Consider the following 24,978-nt stretch of genomic DNA (forward strand, 5'->3'; position numbering starts at 1 on the left):
GAAAAACTGCCTTGCCTTTTGCCTAATATATTGTATTTCTATGTATGTTTACACATGCTTCAATAATTTGTTGCACCGTTTTTCTTTTTTTCCCTAGAAAAATATTAAATGAAGATTGGGTTATAACCTTTGCACAGTTAATGGTATACGTGAGTCTTGGTGACATCTATAGCATTAGGGCCATCTCTCTTTACTAGCCTACTAGTTTCCTCATTTTTTTATTTTTCCCAGCACCTTTAAATACTACTTCAAATGGAAAACCCTACACATGCTGGGAAAGCACAAGTTCACGCTTGAGCCACCTTTCAGAATAGGATGTTGCTATGTTGGCTAATGAATCTAGATAATAATTAGCTGAATAATAACACTGGAAAGAGGTGTTATATCTACTATTTTCTACTTTCTACTATTTTTTTTACACAGAGTAAGGCATTTAGAGTGCATTTCAGATGGCACGGCCAGGTTGTACATTCATGCTTGTTTATATTTGTACTAATTAGAACTGTTAACCACCAAGCTGCTCTCAGTATGCTCACACGATTCTGTTTTCAAGGTAATGTTAAAAAAACACCCTCACTTACAGTAGCATGTACCAGATACAAGCCAAAGTACAGCAGACTTTATTGGTCTGTGACTCTGTCAGCCATGTGTAATCTAACGTAATCCCTAATCTCCACTTGGTCCAGTGACTGCCTAACTTTAATCCAGCTACAACTGAAATAAACTGCATTTGAGTTGTGTAGTCTGGTGTAATCCACTCAGTGTGCTGACAGCCACAGTGACAACACATTTAGAGGAATGCCAGTAGTCTTGACTGTTAGACAGCCATCTGCCTCGCTCTTTTTCCTGTCCTCCTAAACACAAACTGTACCTTCCTGATTACTTGTACAGCTCCTCCCATTGATACTACTAATAATAACTGCTATTCTTTGGCTGCCAGTAAACCATCTGTTTGGATGGAACAAACACATTCTTTCGACATAGCTTTTTTTCCCCCTCTTGCCTTTTCTCCTGACAGAAGCCTTGGGGAAGAGAGTAGTAATTTTGCATTTTTCTCATTGCATTATGCTTTGCGCTACCCATTTCATTACAAGCAAATAAAACTAAAACTAACAAAAGCACATAACTCTTAACCCATAAAAAATAGGTTCCCAGTGGAGTGTGAATCCTAATCTTCATTTAAAAGGAAGCTAACAAAGCATCCAGTATTTACAGCTATGTGAAGTAGCTGGACTCTTTCATTATCCAATATGTGTTTGGCCACTTTAGTGGTTTTCATTTGGTGCTTAAGCTGACTTCATGGTTACAAAGATCTGCTAAGCTGCTCTGGCATCACATATAATGCATACTCCCAAAAATGATGAATGCTGAACATCACACCAGCCTAGGTTTTGTTTTTTTGTTCACACTTGAGCAAACATAGCCCTCACCAACCTAAAATTCAAATGTAAACTTGTATGGCATCAGCATGATCCATCACTGTTGATAGACATGCAGAATAACACCTGCTGCCACGCACGACAGCCCACACACATAACAGAGCTTTCATTATGCCACAGATTCCTGTGAATCTCATTGATGCGCCTAATTGAGGGGACCAAGCTGCTTTTTCGATGACATAGCTGGATGCAAAAACAAAAAAAAAAGGCTGTCCACTGTGTCATGTTCTCTCCTTCGCTGCAGGGATAATGCATAAGTGAAAATTAATACAGCAACAGATTTGTTGGACAAATACTGTGATAATTTGATCATCTGGTGTCTTTGTTATCAAACCCAGATTGTCATGCGATGAATCTAGCATGCCAGTTGGTCTGTGGCATTTTAAATAAGCGTGGAGAAGAAGCAGTTATGACAAAACATGACTTTTGCTGGAGAATTCAGGATAAGTTCAAATGGAGGAGTGGACAGGTATGGTGAATGTGATGATGAGTCAAATCTGGCGGAACATACCTGCCTGATTGGTTGTCACATTAAGTGACACATACTGCTTTGCATGGCCTTTGGCTAGGTCTGACACTCCGTTGACGGCTTCCAATAAGAAGCTGTAGTTGGTGTGTGATTGCAGGTCAGCCACCATCACTGAGGTGTTCGACAGGCCAGTGCGGCGTGGCAGAAAACGTACATTGGGACCGCACTCTTCCAAGCCCCTTCCGTCTGGCAGGACCTGTCTACAGATGACGTTATATCGCACATCCTTCCTGCCACCTGTATCCATAGGAATGGACCACTCCAAGAAGACGCTGGTCTCGTTGACATTAGAAATAGCATTACGAGGAGCAGATGGAGGGCCTGAGGGAGATGAAAAGGGCTTAGAAGAAGATACAGCTAGAAATACAAAGAAGCATTTGGATAAACAAAAGCCTTGAAAGTGAGCATGAGCAAATATAAAGGGGTTATATCCTCACGTGTGCACGCCATATTAGAAGGGTCAGAGTCTAGCTTAAAGTATCCGTCTTCACAGCTGCAAGCAGTGGCTCCCATCTGTCTGGCCACACTGTGAGGTGGACATTTACTACAGGCCAAAGACTCCAGCAGCGAGCGGTAAAACCCCACTTTGCAGACTGAAAGACAGGGAGGAGAGAGGATGTTTGGGGGTGGATAGGGAGATGATAAAAGTGGACATATAAATAGAAAGGAGAAAAGGGGTCACAGAGAGAGGTACAAATACAAAAAAAAGTGGGGGAGAAAAAGACATGGTTATTTCTTTTGAAAAAAAAAGGAGGTCAGCATCACACTGGTAGGAAATTTTCCCTGGGTGGTTGCGGTTGTTTTGAGGTTCCTCATCAGAGATATACAGCAGTTTCATAGCTGAAATTAAAAGAAGCATTTGGCACACTTATATTGTTTCTTTTGAAGTCTGATTTCTTCTTATACAGTGGGGCAAAAAAGTATTTAGTCAGCCACCGATTGTGCAAGTTCCCCCACTTAAAACGATGACAGAGGTCAGTAATTTGCACCAGAGGTACACTTCAACTGTGAGAGACAGAATGTGAAAAAAAAAAAATCCATGAATCCACATGGTAGGATTTGTAAAGAATTTATCCGTAAATCAGGGTGGAAAATAAGTATTTGGTCAATAACAAAAATACAACTCAATACTTTGTAACATAACCTTTGTTGGAGGTCAAACGTTTACTATAGGTCTCTACCTGGTTTGCACACACAGTAGCTGGTATTTTGGCCCATTCCTCCATGCAGATCTTCTCGAGAGCAGTGATGTTTTGGGGCTGTCGCCGAGCAACACGGACTTTCAACTCCCGCCACAGATTTTCTATGGGGTTGAGGTCTGGAGACTGGCTAGGCCACTCCAGGACTTTCAAATGCTTCTTACGGAGCCACTCCTTTGTTGCCCGGGCGGTGTGCTTTGGATCATTGTCATGTTGGAAGACCCAGCCTCGTTTCATCTTCAAAGTTCTCACTGATGGAAGGAGGTTTTGGCTCAAAATCTCACGATACATGGCCCCATTCATTCTGTCCTTAACACGGATCAGTCGTCCTGTCCCCTTGGCAGAAAAACAGCCCCATAGCATGATGTTTCCACCCCCATGCTTCACAGTAGGTATGGTGTTCTTGGGATGCAACTCAGTATTCTTCGTCCTCCAAACACGACGAGTTGAGTTTATACCAAAAAGTTCTACTTTGGTTTCATCTGACCACATGACATTCTCCCAATCCTCTGCTGTATCATCCATGTGCTCTCTGGCAAACTTCAGACGGGCCTGGACATGCACTGGCTTCAGCAGCGGAACACGTCTGGCACTGCGGGATTTGATTCCCTGCCGTTGTAGTGTGTTACTGATGCTGACCTTTGTTACTTTGGTCCCAGCTCTCTGCAGGTCATTCACCAGGTCCCCCCGTGTGGTTCTGGGATCTTTGCTCACCGTTCTCATGATCATTTTGACCCCACGGGATGAGATCTTGCGTGGAGCCCCAGATCGAGGGAGATTATCAGTGGTCTTGTATGTCTTCCATTTTCTGATGATTGCTCCCACAGTTGATTTTTTCACACCAAGCTGCTTGCCTATTGTAGATTCACTCTTCCCAGTCTGGTGCAGGTCTACAATACTTTTCCTGGTGTCCTTCGAAAGCTCTTTGGTCTTGGCCATGGCGGAGTTTGGAGTCTGACTGTTTGAGGCTGTGGACAGGTGTCTTTTATACAGATGATGAGTTCAAACAGGTGCCATTCATACAGGTAACGAGTGGGGGACAGAAAAGCTTCTTACAGAAGACGTTACAGGTCTGTGAGGGCCAGAGACTTTCCTTGTTTGAGGTGACCAAATACTTATTTTACACCCTAATTTACGAATAAATTCTTTACAAATCCTACCATGTGGATTCATGGATTTTTTTTTCACATTCTGTCTCTCACAGTTGAAGTGTACCTCTGGTGCAAATTACTGACCTCTGTCATCATTTTAAGTGGGGGAACTTGCACAATCGGTGGCTGACTAAATACTTTTTTGCCCCACTGTATCTCTCCGGGGCTTATTTCTTTTAGTCAACCTGTATAACCTTGCTTTTCATGTTTCACTGTTTAATCAAAAAGTTTTCCTCATTGAAGGATTTCCCTTCTTGTATTATCTTCAGTTCAATGATTTATAACCAGCACCTGATTAAGTATGGACTTGCATCTGCTTCCCAATATCGGTGCCATATGTGCAGCATTTACAAACAAATACGACAAGGCAAACAGGCAAAATTTACTTTCCTCCCACACAAACACACACACAGACAGATCTCAGGCTGATCTAAGTGGGGCAGGTAGACGGGATGCTGATGCACTGTGAATGTTAAATGGTACTCATACATCAACAGTCTCACAAACCAGCTTAACGAGTTGGCTGTTGTCATCCAGATAAGTTCTGATAAGTGGAGTTCTATAAGTTATTGCAAAGTCAGTGGCATATTTCTATATCACTAAGCAGGACAAGGGGGAGAATTGAGGAAAAAAAGACTTGTCCTCTAAATTTAGGAGCTGGTGTTTCCCCAGTTATTGTGAAGCCCACTCAGATCACAGCTATTATTAAGAACTACATAATTAAACCTCAGGTAGGAGGACAGGAGGACAAAAACTAGGAAACGGAAACAATACGTGATGGTTAAAAACAGAGATAAGGTGAGAAAAGGAAATGATAGGAGGAGAAAAGCCAAGCTTACAAGGATGAGACAAGGAGAAAGAAGAGAAGAAAGGACGAGACAAAGGAAGACTGGTGGGATGGTTTGTGTGTATGTCTGTGTGTGTGTGTGCGTGTGTGTGTGTGTGTGTGCATGTGCGTGTGTGTGTGTGTTTCAGTCGTTAGGCAGCAGTGGCTCTGATTCACCTTGACGGAACCTTGGTCTGTTGTCATGGAACATTAGGCCTGAAAAATTCTCCCTCTGCCCTGGATCACTCTAAGTCTCACCTTTGCTTCGCGCACACACACACACACACACACACAGACACAGACACACACACACACAGACACACACACACACACGCACACATACACACACACACACGGAAACAGGCCTTTTATAAAATCTGTTTGGCATTTCGAATGCCTCACATACTGTAATTATAAGTTGGGGCTCAAGATAATGTTTTTGACACATTTATGAAGCTGGCGAAGCTTCAGGACAGGATTACATCTGGTGACATTCTCTATGCTTAACTGCCTTTGTATGGCTTGTTTCATTCAGGTGTTTAAGAAAGTTATTCCATGAGATACATTTTTGTGTATTTTTGTTTCATGAAGCATTTTAATGTTTCAGCTTCTGTACTGATGGTTACTCCCTTACTTAATGTGCTTTGTTAGGCCAATGATGTACTACCCTCAACATGGGTGTGCGAGCCAGGGCAGTAGGACACACCTAATCTTTTTGTGAGCCTGTTACCACACACACACCTACACACTTGTGGTTGCATATAGATTTATTGCCATTGTCTGGTCTCTAGCTCTCCTTGGCTTCATCCTCCAAACCCCCATGGTCAAATCAATAAAAATGGGATGGCAGCTCATTTCACATACATAGACAAGCATATTTGTGCCCAAACAGTGAAGTAGAGTGTTGGAGAGTAGAGTCAAAGCAGAAAATAAATAAATGAAAAAAAAGAAAAGAAAAACTTCTTTAATAATTTCTGATACTACATTCAGGTATAATGCCAAGATGATGGATTATCTTTATTTATTTTTCATCTCTTTTTGATTTGGTAAGCTCTCATCATCAGGCGTGCGTGTCTGTAACTTTGTGTGCGTGTATGTGGCGCTCCCCAAAGATCACCTGTCAGTCAAACAGTATGGTGTGGGCACAGTGTGGTACTATGATGGCTCCCTACTTGGATTTCCTGTTCAACTCGTTTTGACATTCTGGATGGTTTTTTCTTTCTTTCTTCTTAATTTGTCTGTTGGCCACCGTTGTGGCCAGCTGTCACTCAAGAGAATACACACATATATGATCTCTAATTGTTGGGAAATAGTTAAACCACTCTACCATAATGAAAATCAAATAAATCATTGTTACTTTGACATTTACTGCTTATGCAAAATAAATCTATTTGTTAGCTGAAAAATAGATATATTTTTCCTATTCCACGTTTGATAGACTGATAGACTTTTGCTCCCAGTGTGGCGTCAAAGGCGAGATGATGCGCTCTGATTAAATTAAATTAATGTATGGAAATGTCTTTCCCCTGGAAGTTGTAAATGATTATGAAAATGATATAAACATTTGCAATTAAAATGTGCAAACTGGCATGAAAAAAAATCCATTGGATGCCACTTTAATAAAAGTCAATTCTAGTTGACTAATCACTACTTGTTAAGGTATTTATTATCATTAATTCTACTTCATTTCCATTTCCATTTAGGATAAATAGATTACCCATGCTCTACATGCAAATGAACAAAGAACATGTAGAGAAATTAAGTCTATAGATGCGTTTTTTGAATTGTATGAGTACAGCTGACAACATATATCATGACTACATATCAATATCACTCTCTTCACTTAATTATGTGTTAAAGGATTTGAATGCAAAGGTTTGTGAAGGTCAGAGAAGCAAACTGGAGGTTGGAAATAGGATTAAGTGCTTAAAAAGCCACAGAGAGTAAATTTAAGAACACAGTCTAGAATCTGAGAGCAAGAAACAGCTGAGGGGCAGCCTTAAGATCCACAGTACAACTGTCTAGATAGGACTGCATAACATGCAAGCGGTCTACATTAACTTTACATGGCAGCTTGATTACTAAAGGTTTATTAAAAAATAAGTGCTATTTTTAAGTGATTTTTTTTTCACTTCATTTATTTTACATTGCATTTACTGTCTGTTTTTGACCAACTCACCTTTTGTATTTCCACAACAATAGCGAGGGACATGCAGGCAGCTGGATTCGGATGAGGTGCTTTAATAACCGAAAACACATATGTATACACACTAACAGACACACTTCCTGCAGTGAGATTAGTTATGGTCATGCCTGGCTGACTGAAATAGCTCATTCCTCATTGTGAATGCAACCTGAATAGACGGCGTTGGTGGTATTAATGTACGTGTGTACGAGTATGTGTTGCCCTTGGGCAAGCTGTCTTTCTGATGCCACGCAGCTCTTAATGCACAGAACAAAGGGTAATAGGTAATTAATATGCAATACACACTAATGTGCATTTGTGTGTGTTTGACTGTAAGGTTAATACGTAATTAATATGCATCATACACTGGCATCCCAGGCAATTAAGGATCCAGCGGTATCCGTTGATGCTTCTTAACGAACGTCCTCTTTAATTGGAAACATTTCACTGTAAACATGTTGATTTATATGACTGTCTGTCGTTTGGTGGGATTAGAGCGAGTAAGCGATTAAGGCAGAGAGAAGGAGACGTACTGAGATAAGGACTAAAATGAAAGAGAATTTAAAGTTAAGGACCACATACTGTGTCTGAACACTGGATTTAAATTCATTTATATGGGCTTAGAAAACTGTATGGATGCAAATATATTAAAAAAAAGATCTCTTATGTATAATTACATAGTATGTTAATGGATTATTACTGATCATACCAATGCATCAGATTGCTGGAGAACACTGCATACCGGACTACACAGTAAATTGTATATGTAGCTGTTGTAGTTGTTTTTACTGCAGTTATGTTGCACCACTGAACCACCAAACAGCCATAAAAAGATGAAATGAGGATGGAAACACAAATGGCTCACACCATTCTGTGACAACCACTTACGTTTCCATCTTTCCCGTCACTCTTCCAACAGCACACACAGTCAGCAGGACTGACCAAAAAGTAAACTTTGACTGAAGAAATCCAAATACTCACGAGGCTGAATTTCAATGCACTGCCTATATTGTTAGCAGATACTATTGTGAACTAAAAAACCAGCTGAGGAAACACAGTAAATATCCTGTTCCTGTGTTTGTCCCACAGCAAACTACTGGCCTAACAATCATAAACACGTGTTTCAGGGTGTGCATGCATGAGATGTTTCATACCTTTATTATTTTTGTATTGCTGTGTTTGTGTGCCTCTGCTTGTGTGCATGTGCCAATGCATGCTCATATTTGTGCATGTTTCTATGTGAACACAAACAAAGAAGGATGATAATACCGTAATAATACACAATCGAGTGAATGGGGTTTTCCTTTCTGTTGGTTGACAGAGGAGGCCATTGTTCACAACTCATTTATTCTCACAATCAGACCACGAGCAGAAACCCAAAGGTCAAGCATCCAGGTCACAATAGCTTTCGAACCAAACCCAATGTATTGGCTCAGTAAGTGTCTAGAGAAAAAGAATAAATATAAGAAATGTGTGATAAATCATAATATGCTGATTGGATGTCTTGGGAAAACAATTTAACTAGCCATAAAACATACTATAGTGCCCTTTCACCATTTAGCTGACATTAATTTACTTCCAAATATTAGACTCCATCAATGGACCAACAAGCATGAAGAAAAATTGCACAGATCCACAAACTAGGTGTACAAAGGTCGGGATCTCAGTTGTACAACCATGCTCTTGCAAAAAGGGGATAGGACAGTGATATGTGACGTGTATAAAATTAGGTTGTGAATTTCTTATGACTTTTAATTCACAAATTTGCATGTATGGTATAATCCACCTGACTCAACACAAAAAATAGCATGCCTGCATTGCATCATTGCTGTAGAGCTATGATGGTTTTATAAAACGGGTGAAACTCATCACCTTTCTTAAATGCATTATGGGTAATATAGTGCCAAAATGATCAGTACTAAGCTTCCACTGGCTCGGACTCTGGAGATGGCCAGGCTTTCATGGAAAGAACCTTGCTGCTGAATGAAGCATTTTATGAATATTTCAGCAACTGCAGGAATGCGTGCGTGTGTTTCTGCGTGTCTGTGTGGGTGCATGAGCGTTTGCTCTTCCATCTTTGTGAGGACAAATGGCTGGCCCATTTTCTTCAAAGAGATTTTCTTTTAGGGGTATTGTCTGAGTGAGGATGATGCATTTGTCTGTTAGTGTAACAAATGGGATTATGCAACTTGCTATGCTGGTTATGGCTCGGGTCAGAGGTATGGTAATGACAATGAGTCAATTAAGGTCTTCACAAGTATAGATAAAACCATGTGGGTGTGTATGCTTGTTAACAGGGGCAAGGGTAAAAGAGAGGAAGCTCTTCTGGGAAAGTCAGTTTACCCAACAAGCACTCAGGAAGCACTTTAGTTGTCATGACAGCATCACCACGTGGAGATGATGGGGGGAAGGGGGTGGGGAGAAAGCTGGAGAGAGAGCATGATGCAGGAGGAAAGAGTTCAATGAAAGAAGCCATTAGCAGATTCCAGTTGAGCAGGATCTAAAAGGAATAATGGTGGCTCTTTCCTTGATGAATCTAGTCAATTCATAGTTTAGGGGATGATGGTTTCCTGCCACTTGATATTTGCACTCTTTATCTTTGACTGTGATGAGGGATGGCAGAACATTTCTGTATGGGAATCTGAATACTCTAAACTCATATGACATGAATTAAAAAGACATAGATACAGGCTGGAAAGTATCTTACTTGAACTACTGGATGTTTTGGGTCCAGTGAATTCTGATCTAGTTATCAAAAATGGACAACAGAAGTTAAGAAAAATGTTGTCTGTCATCAGAATCTGGTGTAAACAACATGAAAGCACCTAAGTAAGGCCAATCCTACCATCAATGTATAAAGGGTTCTAGCTGGTGGTGGTGGATGGTGTAATGATGTGCAGGATCTTTCCTGGTTAAACTTTGGACCTGTTAGTACCAACTGAGTACAGCCTAAACGAGTATTGTTGATGACCACGTCCATCTGGTTATTACCAGTGTACTCATCTTCTGATGGCGGTTTCCAGAAGAATAACGTGCCGTGTCACAAACCTCAAATAATCTCAAACTGTCTTGAACTTGAAAATGAGTTCACTATAGTGAAATGACCTCCACGGTCACCAGATCTTAATTAAGGATACAGCAGTGATTCATATAATTGATGTGCACCAATAAATATGCATCAGCTGCATGATGCTATCATGCCAATATAGACCAAAATCTCTGAAGGATATTTCAAGCATTTGCTTGAATTTCTGTTATGAAAAATTAAGGTAGTTTTGATGCAATAGCGGGACCAACTTAGTACAAGCAATGTGTTGCTAGTAGCATTCCCTCTTCCCCTGTAGTTTTTTTTTCTTATAATCTTACCATTAAGAGAAAAAAAGTACTACTTGAAATGGCATGGGAGATGAAAGAAAATGTTCTCCTCTCCTTTTAGGATGTAGGTCTATGCATTACAGGGAGCGCAGAATTATTAGGCAAATGAGTATTTTGTCCACATCATCCTCTTCATGCATGTTGTCTTACTCCAAGCTGTATAGGCTTGAAAGCCTACTACCAATTAAGCATATTAGGTGATGTGCATCTCTGTAATGAGAAGGGGTGTGGTCTAATGACATCAACACCCTATATCAGGTGTGCATAATTATTAGGCAACTTCCTTTCCTTTGGCAAAATGGGTCAAAAGAAGGACTTGACAGGCTCAGAAAAGTCAAAAATAGTGAGATATCTTGCAGAGGGATGCAGCAGTCTCAAAATTGCAAAGCTTCTGAAGCGTGATCATCGAACAATCAAGCGTTTCATTCAAAATAGTCAACAAGAAGCGTGTGGAAAAACCAAGGCGCAAAATAACTGCCCATGAACTGAGAAAAGTCAAGCGTGCAGCTGCCAAGATGCCACTTGCCACCAGTTTGGCCATATTTCAGAGCTGCAACATCACTGGAGTGCCCAAAAGCACAAGGTGTGCAATACTCAGAGACATGGCCAAGGTAAGAAAGGCTGAAAGACGACCACCACTGAACAAGACACACAAGCTGAAACGTCAAGACTGGGCCAAGAAATATCTCAAGACTGATTTTTCTAAGGTTTTATGGACTGATGAAATGAGAGTGAGTCTTGATGGGCCAGATGGATGGGCCCGTGGCTGGATTGGTAAAGGGCAGAGAGCTCCAGTCCGACTCAGACGCCAGCAAGGTGGAGATGGAGTACTGGTTTGGGCTGGTATCATCAAAGATGAGCTTGTGGGGCTTTTTCGGGTTGAGGATGGAGTCAAGCTCAACTCCCAGTCTTACTGCCAGTTTCTGGAAGACACCTTCTTCAAGCAGTGGTACAGGAAGAAGTCTGCATCCTTCAAGAAAAACATGATTTTCATGCAGGACAATGCTCCATCACACGCGTCCAAGTACTCCACAGCGTGGCTGGCAAGAAAGGGTATAAAAGAAGAAAAACTAATGACATGGCCACCTTGTTCACCTGATCTGAACCCCATTGAGAACCTGTGGTCCATCATCAAATGTGAGATTTACAAGGAGGGAAAACAGTACACCTCTCTGAACAGTGTCTGGGAGGCTGTGGTTGCTGCTGCACGCAATGTTGATGGTGAACAGATCAAAACACTGACAGAATCCATGGATGGCAGGCTTTTGAGTGTCCTTGCAAAGAAAGGTGGCTATATTGGTCGCTGATTTGTTTTTGTTTTGTTTTTGAATGTCAGAAATGTATATTTGTGAATGTGGAGATGTTATATTGGTTTCACTGGTAAAAATAAATAATTGAAATGGGTATATATTTGTTTTTTGTTAAGTTGCCTAATAATTATGCACAGTAATAGTCACCTGCACACACAGATATCCCCCTAAAATAGCTAAAACTAAAAACAAACTAAAAACTACTTCCAAAAACATTCAGCTTTGATATTAATGAGTTTTTTGGGTTCATTGAGAACATGGTTGTTGTTCAATAATAAAATTATTCCTCAAAAATACAACTTGCCTAATAATTCTGCACTCCCTGTATATAGTGGAAAAAATGTAATGTACTGAACAATTTTGAAAATACACAGAAAAAAATAAAACACTCATGTCACACTCAGATCCTTATCGGCACATGATGGTAATTCTACTAAAATGACAGATGCTTCATGATCATGTGTGTATCTCTGTGTTATGCAAGAGACTGTAATACCCTTGTCACCACAGCATCAACCACAAGCCTCACACTGTAAGTGTGAGCTGCTTGTTCACTATCCCCATAAATCCCTAGAGGGAGAAGGCAGAAAGCTTCTTCACATTACTACGCCAGTGAGACTGTTTTTGATGGCAGCATCACGACTGTGGCCAGATCAAGTTTGACATATGCTGCAGTGACGTCTGACAGGCAGGCAAACACAGAGGAACATCAGGGGAGCCATGGCACTGAAACAAAGAATCGTCAAGGGAAATCCAACTCTACCCCTGACACTTAGACAACTATCTCCAAACAAAATATTAAAAAATGTTGAGATGTATCCTGAAGATGCAATATCCTTCCAGTCACAACCAGGTTTTTTTTCTTTATTACAAGTAATTCTGTTAATTAAGGATACCAGTAGTCACACTTGTTTTAATTTGCATCCCGTATCTGCTGTCTTTCTCCTCATCCCCTCCCCCGACATCCCTTTCTCTCTCCCCCAACATTGCTGCCCGTATTGTACCTCTAAGTCTTTCTTCTTTTGTCATGTGAAATCAGTGTAGCCCAAATCCAAACATCACAAAGGCTCAATCCTGCTTCAGTCCACCTTTTTCCCCTCATTCTGAATCCAAAGCATTTAGCTCTTTTTTTTTCAACATCCAACATCCTGGTCATCCTGAATTCCCTTTTCTCCACATTGAATCTAGCCCTTATTCTATCACTGCACGCTTCTTTCAATATTTATTGCATCATTCCACTTCATCATTTTACTCTCACATATACCATTATTCCATTATTTACTTTCAATGCAGCCAACATTCCAGTCAATCTCTAATCATTGCAGCTGTAGATGAATTTCTTCCTATATGAATTTCACTCCAAAAACAATTTATTCAAATATATTTCAGGCCTTATTCCACCATTTCAACATCTCTCATCAACAATTCAATCATGATTGTGTTTTCAAGTATGTGTCCACCATATTGGTGACTGGACTTTTGATCATCTTTCTTGGCTTTCTGTACAAGCTAAATTATACTATGGCTTACTTGTATTTTTAAAGAAAACAATACTGTTAAACACACCACCCTTTTTTTGTGCTCAGTTGCAGTATCCAGATGAAATTCATAATCATGCCACACGATTCTCAACCAACCACAATTTAGTAATTCCTCGTGTTAAAAGTAACTTTTTGAAAAACTCTGTTATATTCAGAGCATCGTTTCAGTGGAATAAGTTGCCTGAGGCAATAAGAGAATTGGCTTCAATTCATAATTTTAAAAATCACCTAAAAGCCTATTTAGGCAGTTTTTAGTGTATTTGTAAAAATTGTAGAGGGTAATATCACTTGTAATGGAAATTGTGTATTTTGTTTGAGTGTTTTGTTTTGGTTTTCTGCTTTTATATAATTTTTAATATTCACATGTTTACATTTCAGTATTGTAAAACTTTACTGTAGATCTAATTGTTGTAACATTTTATTTGGAGATATTTGATGGCTTGGGCCCCAGGAAGACTAGCAACCACTGTTGTGGAAGCTAATGGGGTTCCTTATAAATAAACAAATAAACAAATCTTATATAAGACTGACAGATCAATAAGTTATGCCAACATATCTACATATTTAGGTTGAGGCCGTCCAATTAGCCTCTGCAGGCCTTTGCTCTGATAGTGGTTTAGCATGGAGGCTTCTCAAACTGTTCTGATGATGTCAAACTTTCTTGGGACTTGTTCTGAAAAATAAATTCAGTTTCCATTGCCATTTCAATATGGTAATGCAGCAAGACAAGGCCATTAATGCACCAATTTAAACATTTGTTTATGTAACGTTTTCAATGTTAAACATTGTTAATGCACGTCAAAAATATTTTGCTACATTGTATATTCCAATAGCCAACCGGCTCAAATGTGAGAATTTAATGCCTCCTCTTTTTTGTATGGTTACTCTCATATAAAATAGTATCTTTTGTAAACAAGACCGCAGACTCTAAGGTTGTGTAACTTTTTTGTAATTTTTGTTTTCTGACATTTTGTAGACTAAATAATTTAAATATAAATTGGGTTTATTCTTAACCCATCTGAGGGCTGAGTTGATGTAAAAAAGGAAAATGTTAATTTTACTAACCCGATTTGTGTGACATGTCCTGACAAAGCTAATATATTTGCCTTTCTATTTAGCTCTTATTTAGTTAACCCTTAATTCAAGCATTCTTCCAGTGTTTCTTTCTATTCTCTCTAGTATTCAATCAAACAGGCCTCATTTCAAAGACTAAGTCAGTCTACACCCTCTTCCTTCTTTTCTCTCTCTTCATCCATCTGCCATTTCTATCCACAGTTATCCATTCTCTATCCCCATCACCCCTGGAACAACACTCATCCATCTCTTTGTCTCCATGCCCTCACACCCTGTGGTGAGAAATCTCCAATTTATCTTGTGTCCCCTTGTTTTGCCTTCACTTCTCTCTGTACTCTTCTCATCACTCTGTCTATCCATCAAACCATCTACCCATGGATGTGCTGTCCTCCTCCCTTCAGTCCTATTAGGCTTACAAAGCTGCAGGATAGCAGCAAAAAGGCTGAATGTACATTCATATTTATTATGATATACCATATGTATGAGTATCTGACAAAATTTGTTCTTTTACAAGACATTTATTTATAGAGTGTATACATATATATATATGTATTTATATGTATTTTTCATTTTTTTGTGCAGAAGCAAAACAAAAAAACTGGATTTTATGATGCACGATGATGCATAATTTAATGATATTAAGTGTGCTGTCAAACGTAGCACAAAGTTGGACAGTAGCAGAATGGAACAATAAATAAACTGCAACAAATCCAGCAGTGCATGGCCACACAGTTGCTGCTCCACAGGGATGATGCACCATTTTCATAAATCCCTAAGAGCTCAGATTCTCCTTTACATGCTACAATTGTTTGGTGACTGAGTTATTTCCACAAATAGAGATGAACTTTTGAGAGAAAAGTATATGTGTGGGTGCCGTGTGTATGTATCTCCCAGATGCAGAGTAAAGACAGTTGTGTGATGTGTTGATAGTGAAAGAGGCAGATCTTTTAAACTGAGGAAAAAAGTGAGGGAAGAGTCAAAGACAGCTGCAAGAGCAGGAGAGTGCAAATGCACTGGATAGCAGAACCTGAAAAAGAAAAAAGTAGGATGGAGAAACAATGAATGATAGGCAGTCAAAGAAGAAAAAGAAGCAGACATATGAAGGGTTTAAGAAATGCAAGAGCAAAATGACTGGGTAATGGACAAACCAAGGTACAGAGAAAGACACACACCAAAGGAGTGAGAAAAAAATGGACGTGTGAATGAGATAGAGCAAGAGAGGTGAGAAAGATAAAGACAAAAAGGAGGATGAAGAGCTGTCCATAATGAGTTTTGTCCTACATTCACAAAGGCAACATTAAATCATGCTCTACTAAGCAGCACACACACTGCCAATACAGCCAGGGTTTACACATCTTCTCACTCACTGTAGTGTCCTCTGACCTTCAATCCATTGATTCACTGTCTACACATAAAATGTAGTTTTTACCAATGAGGCATCTCTCTTTAAAAAGTGCTATTCGTTTTTAATAGCACATATCCACTGAAAGAGCATACAATTAAAATTAAGGTTCTAAAAATCCAGCTCAACAGATCTGTACGACAACCATTTCTTAGCTAGAAACTACTCCTGTGCTGTCCATAAAAAGACACCAAATATGACTTCTAGCAGTATGGAGTCCAGGAATTCTTTCAGTGTCTGAAAAACAGAAATCAACACTTTACACTCCAATGTGACTGACTGAAATACACATGAAAAAGTGTTTACTAAGGCAGAGAACACATATGGTTACAAACCTGCTACTGAGGAAACCCTGCCATGTTTCTCTCTGTAGACATTTTCAAAGGGTACGTGTCACTCTAACAGTTTCATCTGTATACAAAACTGTAAAGACGAAAAACATCCCCCTGTAGCCTAATTAATAGTGAGGAATCTTTTCTACTCACTTCACTTCAGCTTGCTGTAAATATGGACTACAATTTGCGAAAAAAAAGAGATAAATGATATTACTGCGAGCTCCCGAGATTTGTTTTTATTCCAGAAGGTTTAACTAATGGCAAAAATTTGCATATCACACAACTTCATCTCCTAAGAATTCAGAACACTCCTTGGAGCTTGGAAAGACACCATGAAAACCAGGTAAACCCTGTAACTTTGTTCTGGCACAAGAAGGCAGAAAGAAAGAGCCCGTGGAGGCAGTTAGCTGCAAGACAAGGCAGGGTCAGATTTTATTACAGTGACATCAAAATAACACCTCACAACCCTTTACAAAAGTGCACAAAGGGAGTGCTGCTTTTTGACTGTTCTCTTTATAGCTCAGTCTACACCACCGAAGTACCGTTTTAATCTTTTGTGCTGTCCAGGCAAGCTTCATGCATTTGCAAATCCCTTTGCAGTTATATGCTTGCCAAGCCATTTTGGGTGGAAACCTTTTGGAATTCATAGATTTCTTTCTTTCTTTCTTTTTTTTTTTGTATTTTAATACTCTGTAATGATGTCACTGTCCTGTTACTTTAAAAAAGTCATCAAAAAAGTTTTCCTTTGTTTTGCATTTTGTTTTACTTGCAGAATGATGAATGTGAATATGCATAGCATGTAGAGAAAGTGCACAAGGCTACAGAAGTTTGGGAGCTTCCCTCCAGCATAAGGTGCAGCAAAGTACTTTGATGACAAACCCTTTGTAGCCAGGCCTCGTACCAGAGACCTCACAAGACAAAAAAAGTACAAGCTCATGTTTGGTGAGGGCCCGTTTAGCCCAAGGCTTATAATGTTTCTTTCTTAGTTTAGCATGTTAGCATGCTAATATTTGCCTATAGACGGTACTAAGGAATCAAGACTACACCACTCAGCAGATCCTGAGTCAAGTCTTCACATCATTATTTAACAATCCATCAAGTTTTTAGAACCGACTTGAATGCCAACAGCAGCATTGTTAGCATGCAAAAACACAGCTGCAGTCTGTTTAATAAACTAAAAGCGTTAGCGTGACCAACAACGAAAACAGAAGTAAATGTGCAAGTAGGTGTTAAAAAATTTAAGTCCTTGAGTCAAGCATCAAAACATGTAAAATATGTTAACGAGGCACAAGAAGTCACAAAAAGTCTGCGTCATTTTTCAGCGAAACTGCTGTACTTACAGTGTACAGTAATTTTGAATATTCTCCAGGCTTCAGCTGACACAAGTGGTCAAATCAAAAGTTATCAAATGGCAGAAGTCTGTAAAGCATAATTAGCTGTGTATAATTAGGTGGCAAGCTAATGAGTGGTAATCACAGTACTGTAGAGCCATTCTTTTATCTTTTGCATGTGCATTCCAGTCAGTATTCATGCAGTAGTACACAGCAGTATAGCTTCAAAGATGATCCTTTTATTTTAATAATACTGAGACAGTAATTGGTTCTTAATATTCATGATCACAAAAATGCTGTTCTGGAACTTTTTTTTTTTTTTTGCCTTCTCAGCCTGTAACCGTAACAGTAGTCTGGCTGTCTGTACAGTCTGTGGGAGAATGACTTCAGGCAGGCCAGTGGTCTACTGACAGCTATTTCCTAATGATCTCCCCACAGATATTTCATATCTGACAAAGTGAAGCTACTGTAGAGCTACTGGAGAGATGGTTCACTTTTTTACCATTTGATTATTGAGAACTAATCAAAGCTTAGTTCTCTTTTGGTTCTGAAAGAAAAAAAACCCTACTATTAGACCTCTTTCACATATTGTCATCTGCCAATCACCCTCCTTTAACATTCAATCCAGTTTCCACATGCACATATCTAAATCAGAAAAGCTAAAGAATAAAACTTCCACATCAGTAGCTCACAAACAAATCATGTATTTAATCACTAGAGACTGGTACTTACTTGGGAGAAGACTGTGTGAAAATAAAAAGCACAAAGAGTGACCAAATCACACATTTCACTTTACTGTATCACACAGCGTCGTGCCATTGTAACGAATGTTCTCTGAAATTTCTTCTTCTTAAAGTCCACCATGCCGTTCAAAGCTACTCTCAGTTGCATAAGTGGAGTTTAGCGTGCAAATAATTGAGTAATTTAAAGGCAGCGTAGGGGAAGACTGAAGAGGTTGAAAGGAGAGAAAAATACATAGACCCTAGGTACCCATGGAAATAGCAGTTAAGGTCAGTGGTGGGAATGTTTGGGCACGAGCTGGAGCAGAACAGTATGAGAGCAGCAAAGTGCTGCAGGCCACAGGGGAATACCCTCCACTAAGCTAGAAAGAAACACTCACAGACTCACGCAGCAACAGCGTAAGAAGCACTCTTGCTAAAAGAATAAACAGATCCATGCACACACTCAAGCACACTATACTAAAAATAAACATGTGCATGGATATGAAAATACACACAGGATGAAGACAGCAACCAAAACAAACAAACATGTATGTGCACCCACAGCCCTAAAAAGGTAACAAAATAATGTGATGACTAGACAGATTAAGAAACTGGATCTTTAACTTCAATTAATCATCTTAAAAGCTGCTGATTTATTCAAAATGATCTTATTAGCTCAATTTCACAACAAACTTTACCCTCTCACCTTGACAAGATCCGTTGATTTCCTCAAATCCCGGCTGGCAAACACACTTCCCAATGGGCACCAGCCACTCTCCCTCTGTGCTGCAATGCATCCTGGGAGGCTCGTATAAAGGCAGGGAGTTATTGACACAGCGGCCCACTACCTCTACCAGCTGTGAGGCTTCTGAGCCTGGGATTGTGTCAGGGAACTCAGCCAAGCTCTTCACCAAGAATGGGCAGCGTTTGTAGAAAACCCTCACTGAGACTAAAGCAATGCAGGCCCCTAAATCCTGAAATGCCAAGTAGAAGCCTTTCCGGGTCAGAGGACCTAAATCGCGGACTTCAGTGTTAAGCTTCATCACACGATCCCCAAGGTCCAGCTCAGTGAAGCTCTCATCAGCTGCTATGGTATCAATTTTGATGTACCTGCTCTCCTTCATTGCCCTGTCTTCCTCTTCTGTCATCCTGGTACCATCTCTCATCTCTCCTTCCTCCATCTCTTCTTCGTCCCCATCTGTTTCATAGTAATACATATTAAAAGTCTCCTTGCAGGTCCCGACACCCCCTGGCAGGCTGTTGCAGTCTCTCAGGGTGAACTTGAGCTCAATAAATACCCGCTGGGCACCCTCAGTCAGGATCCAGTTGGTGTGGAGCCAGTTGTTCTGGTTTTGCTCCATCACACGGCATACTTGGTAGGTGTGGATGGGAGCATAGTTCTCGTCTACTTCCCCAATCTCCTCCCACTGAAAAAGAAAAAAAACCCCAAAATATTAGTGGAAAGACCTTGTTCCTTTCAAATGATTAAATGCTTAATATTCCCATGCACATCCTGCATTCAAAACATCACTAAAGTCAATTTTACAACATGCTTAAAGTACAGAAAAATGTTTTGATGAAATGGCTTTAAATTTGTTATATACAAGAATATTTAGTAGCTAATGCATCAATGTGTGAATATTACTTTACTATGGTCACTGCTTGAACCTCCAAAGAGTCACAACATCAATTTAATAGGTGTGTGGGGATAATCGTATTTTAAAACTCAAATTTATATCGGTAGTTTTTAGCATTCTGATTTTTTAAATTAATCCATTAACAGTTACCAACAGTCAGCCCAACTACAGTTTAGTCTTAAACTTAATATTAATATTAATAATGTACCATCTTATTCTAAAAATGTAAGAGTGTAACACACAGTACAATATTACCAAAATGTATAAAGTATAAAACACATTTTTTTTTTCAAAACCATAAGTCATCCTTAGTAACACACTTACAGTATTACATCATAACATTTTCAGTCTACTAGGACAAACTTGTCTAATTAAGCATGCTTATAATTCTACATATAACAATGAAGTAAACAGTAAATTCTAGTATGTTGCCTGTATTGTTTAAAAATGTGAAATTATACTCATACAGAGAATCTGACACCGTGGTAATACTTTAAGAATGAGCAACAGAAATGCTTTTCTGAAAGGATTAACGCTGGTGTGGAAATTTTAACGGTGTGTTTGTGTGTGTGTGCATGCATGTTAGTGTGTGTGTGTGTCAAGGTATAGATAGCAAAATAATCCTCATCACTTCCACCTCATTTCCTCCTACTGCAATAGAGAGAAAGGAATGAGATCGTGTTAAAGGGTACATATGCATTTACCATGAGTGAGGGGTGGCGTTCTTGTCAGCAAAAAAAAAAAAAAAGAGGATTTAACCTGCACCTGTGTGTTCATCTGTAGCACCATATCTCTAAAGGAGAATGTGTGTGTCTGTGTGAATCCATTTCTGCATGTGCATATATGCAAATTACCTTGTCAGCATTCAAGTGTGTGTGAGCATATGCATCCATGCATGTGTGCGTGTGTCAGACAGCAGCATTAATTCCCTCTGCAGGTCTCGTGGGAGATGGCTATTATCTGCATCACTAGCCCTCTCTCATGACTAATATAGGCGCTTCATCATGTCACTGTAATATGGCCAGAGGGACCAGACTATGATCTGGTGTTATGGCTTAATAGCCCATATTAATCAATCCTTGCTGATCCATTGTATACAACCCTCTGTCTTTATCTTTTCGCTCTCTTCTCCCTGTCTCGTTCTCCAGCTGTCTTTTTTTTTTTTACACTTTCCCTGATTAAGTGTGTCTCTTTTGTTTTGTCTCTTTTGTTTTCTGATTGTAATTATTCAGTTTCAGAATCATTTGATAATGGATGCAGACATTTAAGTATTTATAGATATTGTGTGCACACGCAGTGTGTTAATAGTCTTGCACCTTTATCTTTGTAACAAGCAATTTCACTTTTAGTCTTCCTGAAATTGTTGGAAAGCGAATCATCTTATGCGATTTACTAAAACGCTGTTTGAGGATTTAAACTTTGTTCCTGAGTTCGGCTTAGACCTAGGTCTTGATTGGTGGTTTGAGTGTATTATGCTAATGAGCGTCTTCACATATATGGAGTGCAAACTATTCAAAGATATCTGTTTTTAATTGTGTGCCAGTCCCCATCTCCACCAGACCTCAGCCCAGTCAGTCCCAGTACAGACATTAAGCCTCTTACTTGTTAGATCGCACAGATCCACAAGCCTGCTCTGAGATTTACACAGCTTAACACATACACACACACACAGAGCCACACAGCGTCATTATTGGTATCCCAGCGGGGAGTTGAACAGACGACCTCCTCTCACTCTGCCTTGAACAAATTGGTTCGGCATGTGTGCTTGGAAGTGGTGTTGCCATTGTTGCAATTGGGAGTCCTCCCACTTTGTAGCTCAACTGTATTTATAGAGTTTAATTACTAATGTAAATAGGATATGATACTTGAGCTAACACTTTAAAGTGAATAATCAAACAATTATTTAGCATAACCCATTTACAAGCAAACAGCCACTAAAATGAGTAACAAAATGTTACCAAGGTTCATCCTTTGGCTTTCCAAAAAATGCCGCTGATGTAGAAACAGACTGCTCTAAGACTTTTTAGTTGCACCTACTGGAGGAACACACTTTGATCTGTGCACAGAACAGCACAGCAGTAAGGTTGCAGTTGCAGAACCACATTCATAATGTGAGGGAATGTATTGAAACAGTCAGTCTAAAAGTTAATCACACAATAAACTCACCTAATGCTAGATCTATTTCAACTTTACTTTCTTCCTTCTCAATCACTCCAGAAATAACCTCTCGATTCAGTGCATAGACCTAACTTTGTGTGCAGACTGCCTCTTCATGATGTGAAAGGGGAATGATTTTCTATCCCCACCGACAGTAAACTAGTGGATTTACCAGGTCATGTTTTTCAGAAGACTTAGACAATATCCTAGTACCTCAGAAACAACTGTGACCAATTACATCAATCAGGACAACTTTATGTTACATTGGTTTTCAATCTATTTTCACAAAGCTAATGGTAAGCTAACAACAATATATTTTGTCAAGCAGCAGGGTTTTGAGAAGCACATATATGTCATTACTTTGTCACACTAAAGCACAACTATCTGCATGACTTGGAATTTTTTTGCCAATTTGGAAAAGCTGCTATTCCTGTAGGAGTGCAAATGGTCCCAACACTCAGTCTAAAGAGATTAAGATCTCTTTCATTTGTGTGTCATTTCATCTCCACTTTGCTCCAAACTAAAAAAAAAACAACTCCCCTATAGGCATCCTTCTAGCTCCTCATTAGTGTGTGTGTTTAGTTTTGGGGTTTTTTGGACTGTTATATGTGTATTTTTGTGTGTCACATCTAGTCTGAAGACCCCCTGTGGTTGTGCTGAGTGCCTTTCCGGCTGCAAGTCTACAACGCTGTAACCAACTTATTATTATCACCCATTACTGCTGACCATCATGACACTGTAATAGAACTGGCCCTTTTTCTTCTTAACACTACCAGTGCCACTACTCCCCACACACACACACACACACACACACACACACACACACACACACACACACACACACACACACACACACCTCTTTCCATCTATGGCCTCCTCTCTCATTCCCCTGATTTATTTTTTTTCACCCATGTCTATCATCGTTTTCCCTTTGTGTCCTTTATTCTTACTTTAATTATACAATCTTAAAGTCTAACAAAGTGAATGCAGGTTGCCTTCTTCCTCCTCTGACTTCTCATCTTCCAATATTTCCCTGATTTCAGTTAACCTCTCTAATTTTTTCAAACTACTTTGTCTTTCTTGCAACACTGCAACACTTATTTGGCTTCCCCATTCACTTCAACTTGTCCGCTTTCTTTTCTTTCTAACTCACCTTGTCTTCCTTTCATCTTTCTACTGTAACTGGAAAGAAAATCAGCTAAATAGTATATAATCTGCTGCACAAAACAAGCCTGCTGTAAGCTGTCATTGGGATATCATTTAGCATCTGTGCTCAGCCACAGTTCTTGAAGTCTGTTCGGTACTTTTGGCATTAGCCTGTCTTTATCTTCGGTCAATTGAGCACAGTGAATCAGTGGATACAGCTGATGAAAAAGAGCTCTCTAACTGGCTGTTCAGCCAAGGGAATCAGTGATTACATCAATTTAGTCTGGTTTTGCTTTTTTTAAATTTCACCTCATAAATGAAACTGTATGGTAGAGTTGAATGACTCTCTGATTACCTAATCAGTGAGCAGTTAAACGTAAAAGATTAATTGTACAGTGTGTTGTTAGAAACTGAAAAGTTCTGAATCATGAACTTCAGAGTGCCAAGTACTGAAGCTGTTTATAATTTCATAAGACTGCAAAACACATAAACAAATGAAGTATTTTGTCACTATAACAAGCCAATTATAAAAGGTATCAGTAATTTTGGGTGTAATAAATATACTTAAATAGCAGTTAATTATGTCGAGGATACCACAAATATCTTGGCCAGTTTCTCTAATTATTATGTGCCAAAGTTACAGTCCTATTCAAAAGTCTGAAACCACCCCTCCTGCCTTTATATTTTGCTTCCAAGGAGTCTGAGGTTCTTGTAATTTTTTTAAAGTGGTCTTGAGCAATTGTTCTCCAGGCTTTCTGAAAGTTTTTATTTGGAAAATGGATACCTTTTCACACATTTTCAGTCCAGTTCTTGTATTTAACCACTGTCAGAGATTTTTTTTTGTTGTTGGTTTTTTTAGCCACTTAAATCTCACCTATGAATCATTCAGGCAAAAAAGGTCCCTATCTGGAGGAATAGACCAGTGTTTTGTCCACACATAACAGATCATTTAGCAAAGAATTAACTTTAAATTCTACCTTTAGACACTTTCTTACAAGAACCCTGTTGCAAAAACACACAAATTTCTAATTTATTTAGTTAAAGCTATGAAAAATGTCAACAATAACACAGTCTGACAGGCATAAAATAGTAACAGTAAAACAAGAACTAGAGGAAACAACAGCAGATGAACAGTATTTGAAAGTCCTTAAGAAATATGGAACAAGGCCCTTCCCGGGGGTGGCTGTAGAGAAGCCATTCTTAAGGAAGGGAAACAGGGAGAAATGGTTGAAGAATGCTAAATTACAAAGGAACTGGGCTGAATTACGTAGAAATGGGTCTGATGGAGTGATGAATCCAAATTATAAAAAAATGACTCAAATCACAGTCAACACGTAAGAACGAGGTCAGAAGAGAGGTACAACAGTGAGTGTCTAACATGGTGGAAGCTCTGTCATAGTTTGAGGCTGCATTTCTGCCAGCGGTGTTGGAGATCTTGTCAAAATTGTGTGGAATTATCAACAAAGAAATATCAATACTATCTGGAAAGCATGAGAGGACTTTTAAAATGTCCTTCAAGAACCCAGAAGAACTATTCTTGCAGACTACTTAAAGAAATTACAAGGGAACTTGCCTGAGGCTGTATTGAAGAATAAAGGTGGTCATACTAAATATTGACT

At 39.4% G+C, this 24,978-nt stretch overlaps 1 protein-coding gene across 2 annotated transcripts in view; it reads right to left on the bottom strand.

Annotated features, from left to right (window-relative positions):
• epha5 (EPH receptor A5) overlaps nt 1–24,978 on the bottom strand; it is a 63,503-nt gene that overhangs the window by 30,608 nt on the left and 7,917 nt on the right. For both annotated transcript variants that reach the window (XM_085279189.1, XM_085279190.1), the window contains exons 3-5: nt 19,126–19,846; nt 2,406–2,561; nt 1,951–2,289 (exon numbers count right to left, since the gene is read on the bottom strand). In XM_085279189.1, coding sequence (XP_085135315.1) covers nt 1,951–2,289; nt 2,406–2,561; nt 19,126–19,846 — 1,216 coding nt within the window. The remainder of the gene's footprint in view (nt 1–1,950; nt 2,290–2,405; nt 2,562–19,125; nt 19,847–24,978) is intronic.

This window comes from Mchenga conophoros, linkage group LG7 (genome assembly GCF_057382185.1).
Source record: "Mchenga conophoros isolate Kocher_MC1m ecotype Shallow Benthic linkage group LG7, M_conophoros_male_GT1.1, whole genome shotgun sequence".
Classification (NCBI taxonomy): domain Eukaryota; kingdom Metazoa; phylum Chordata; class Actinopteri; order Cichliformes; family Cichlidae; genus Mchenga; species Mchenga conophoros.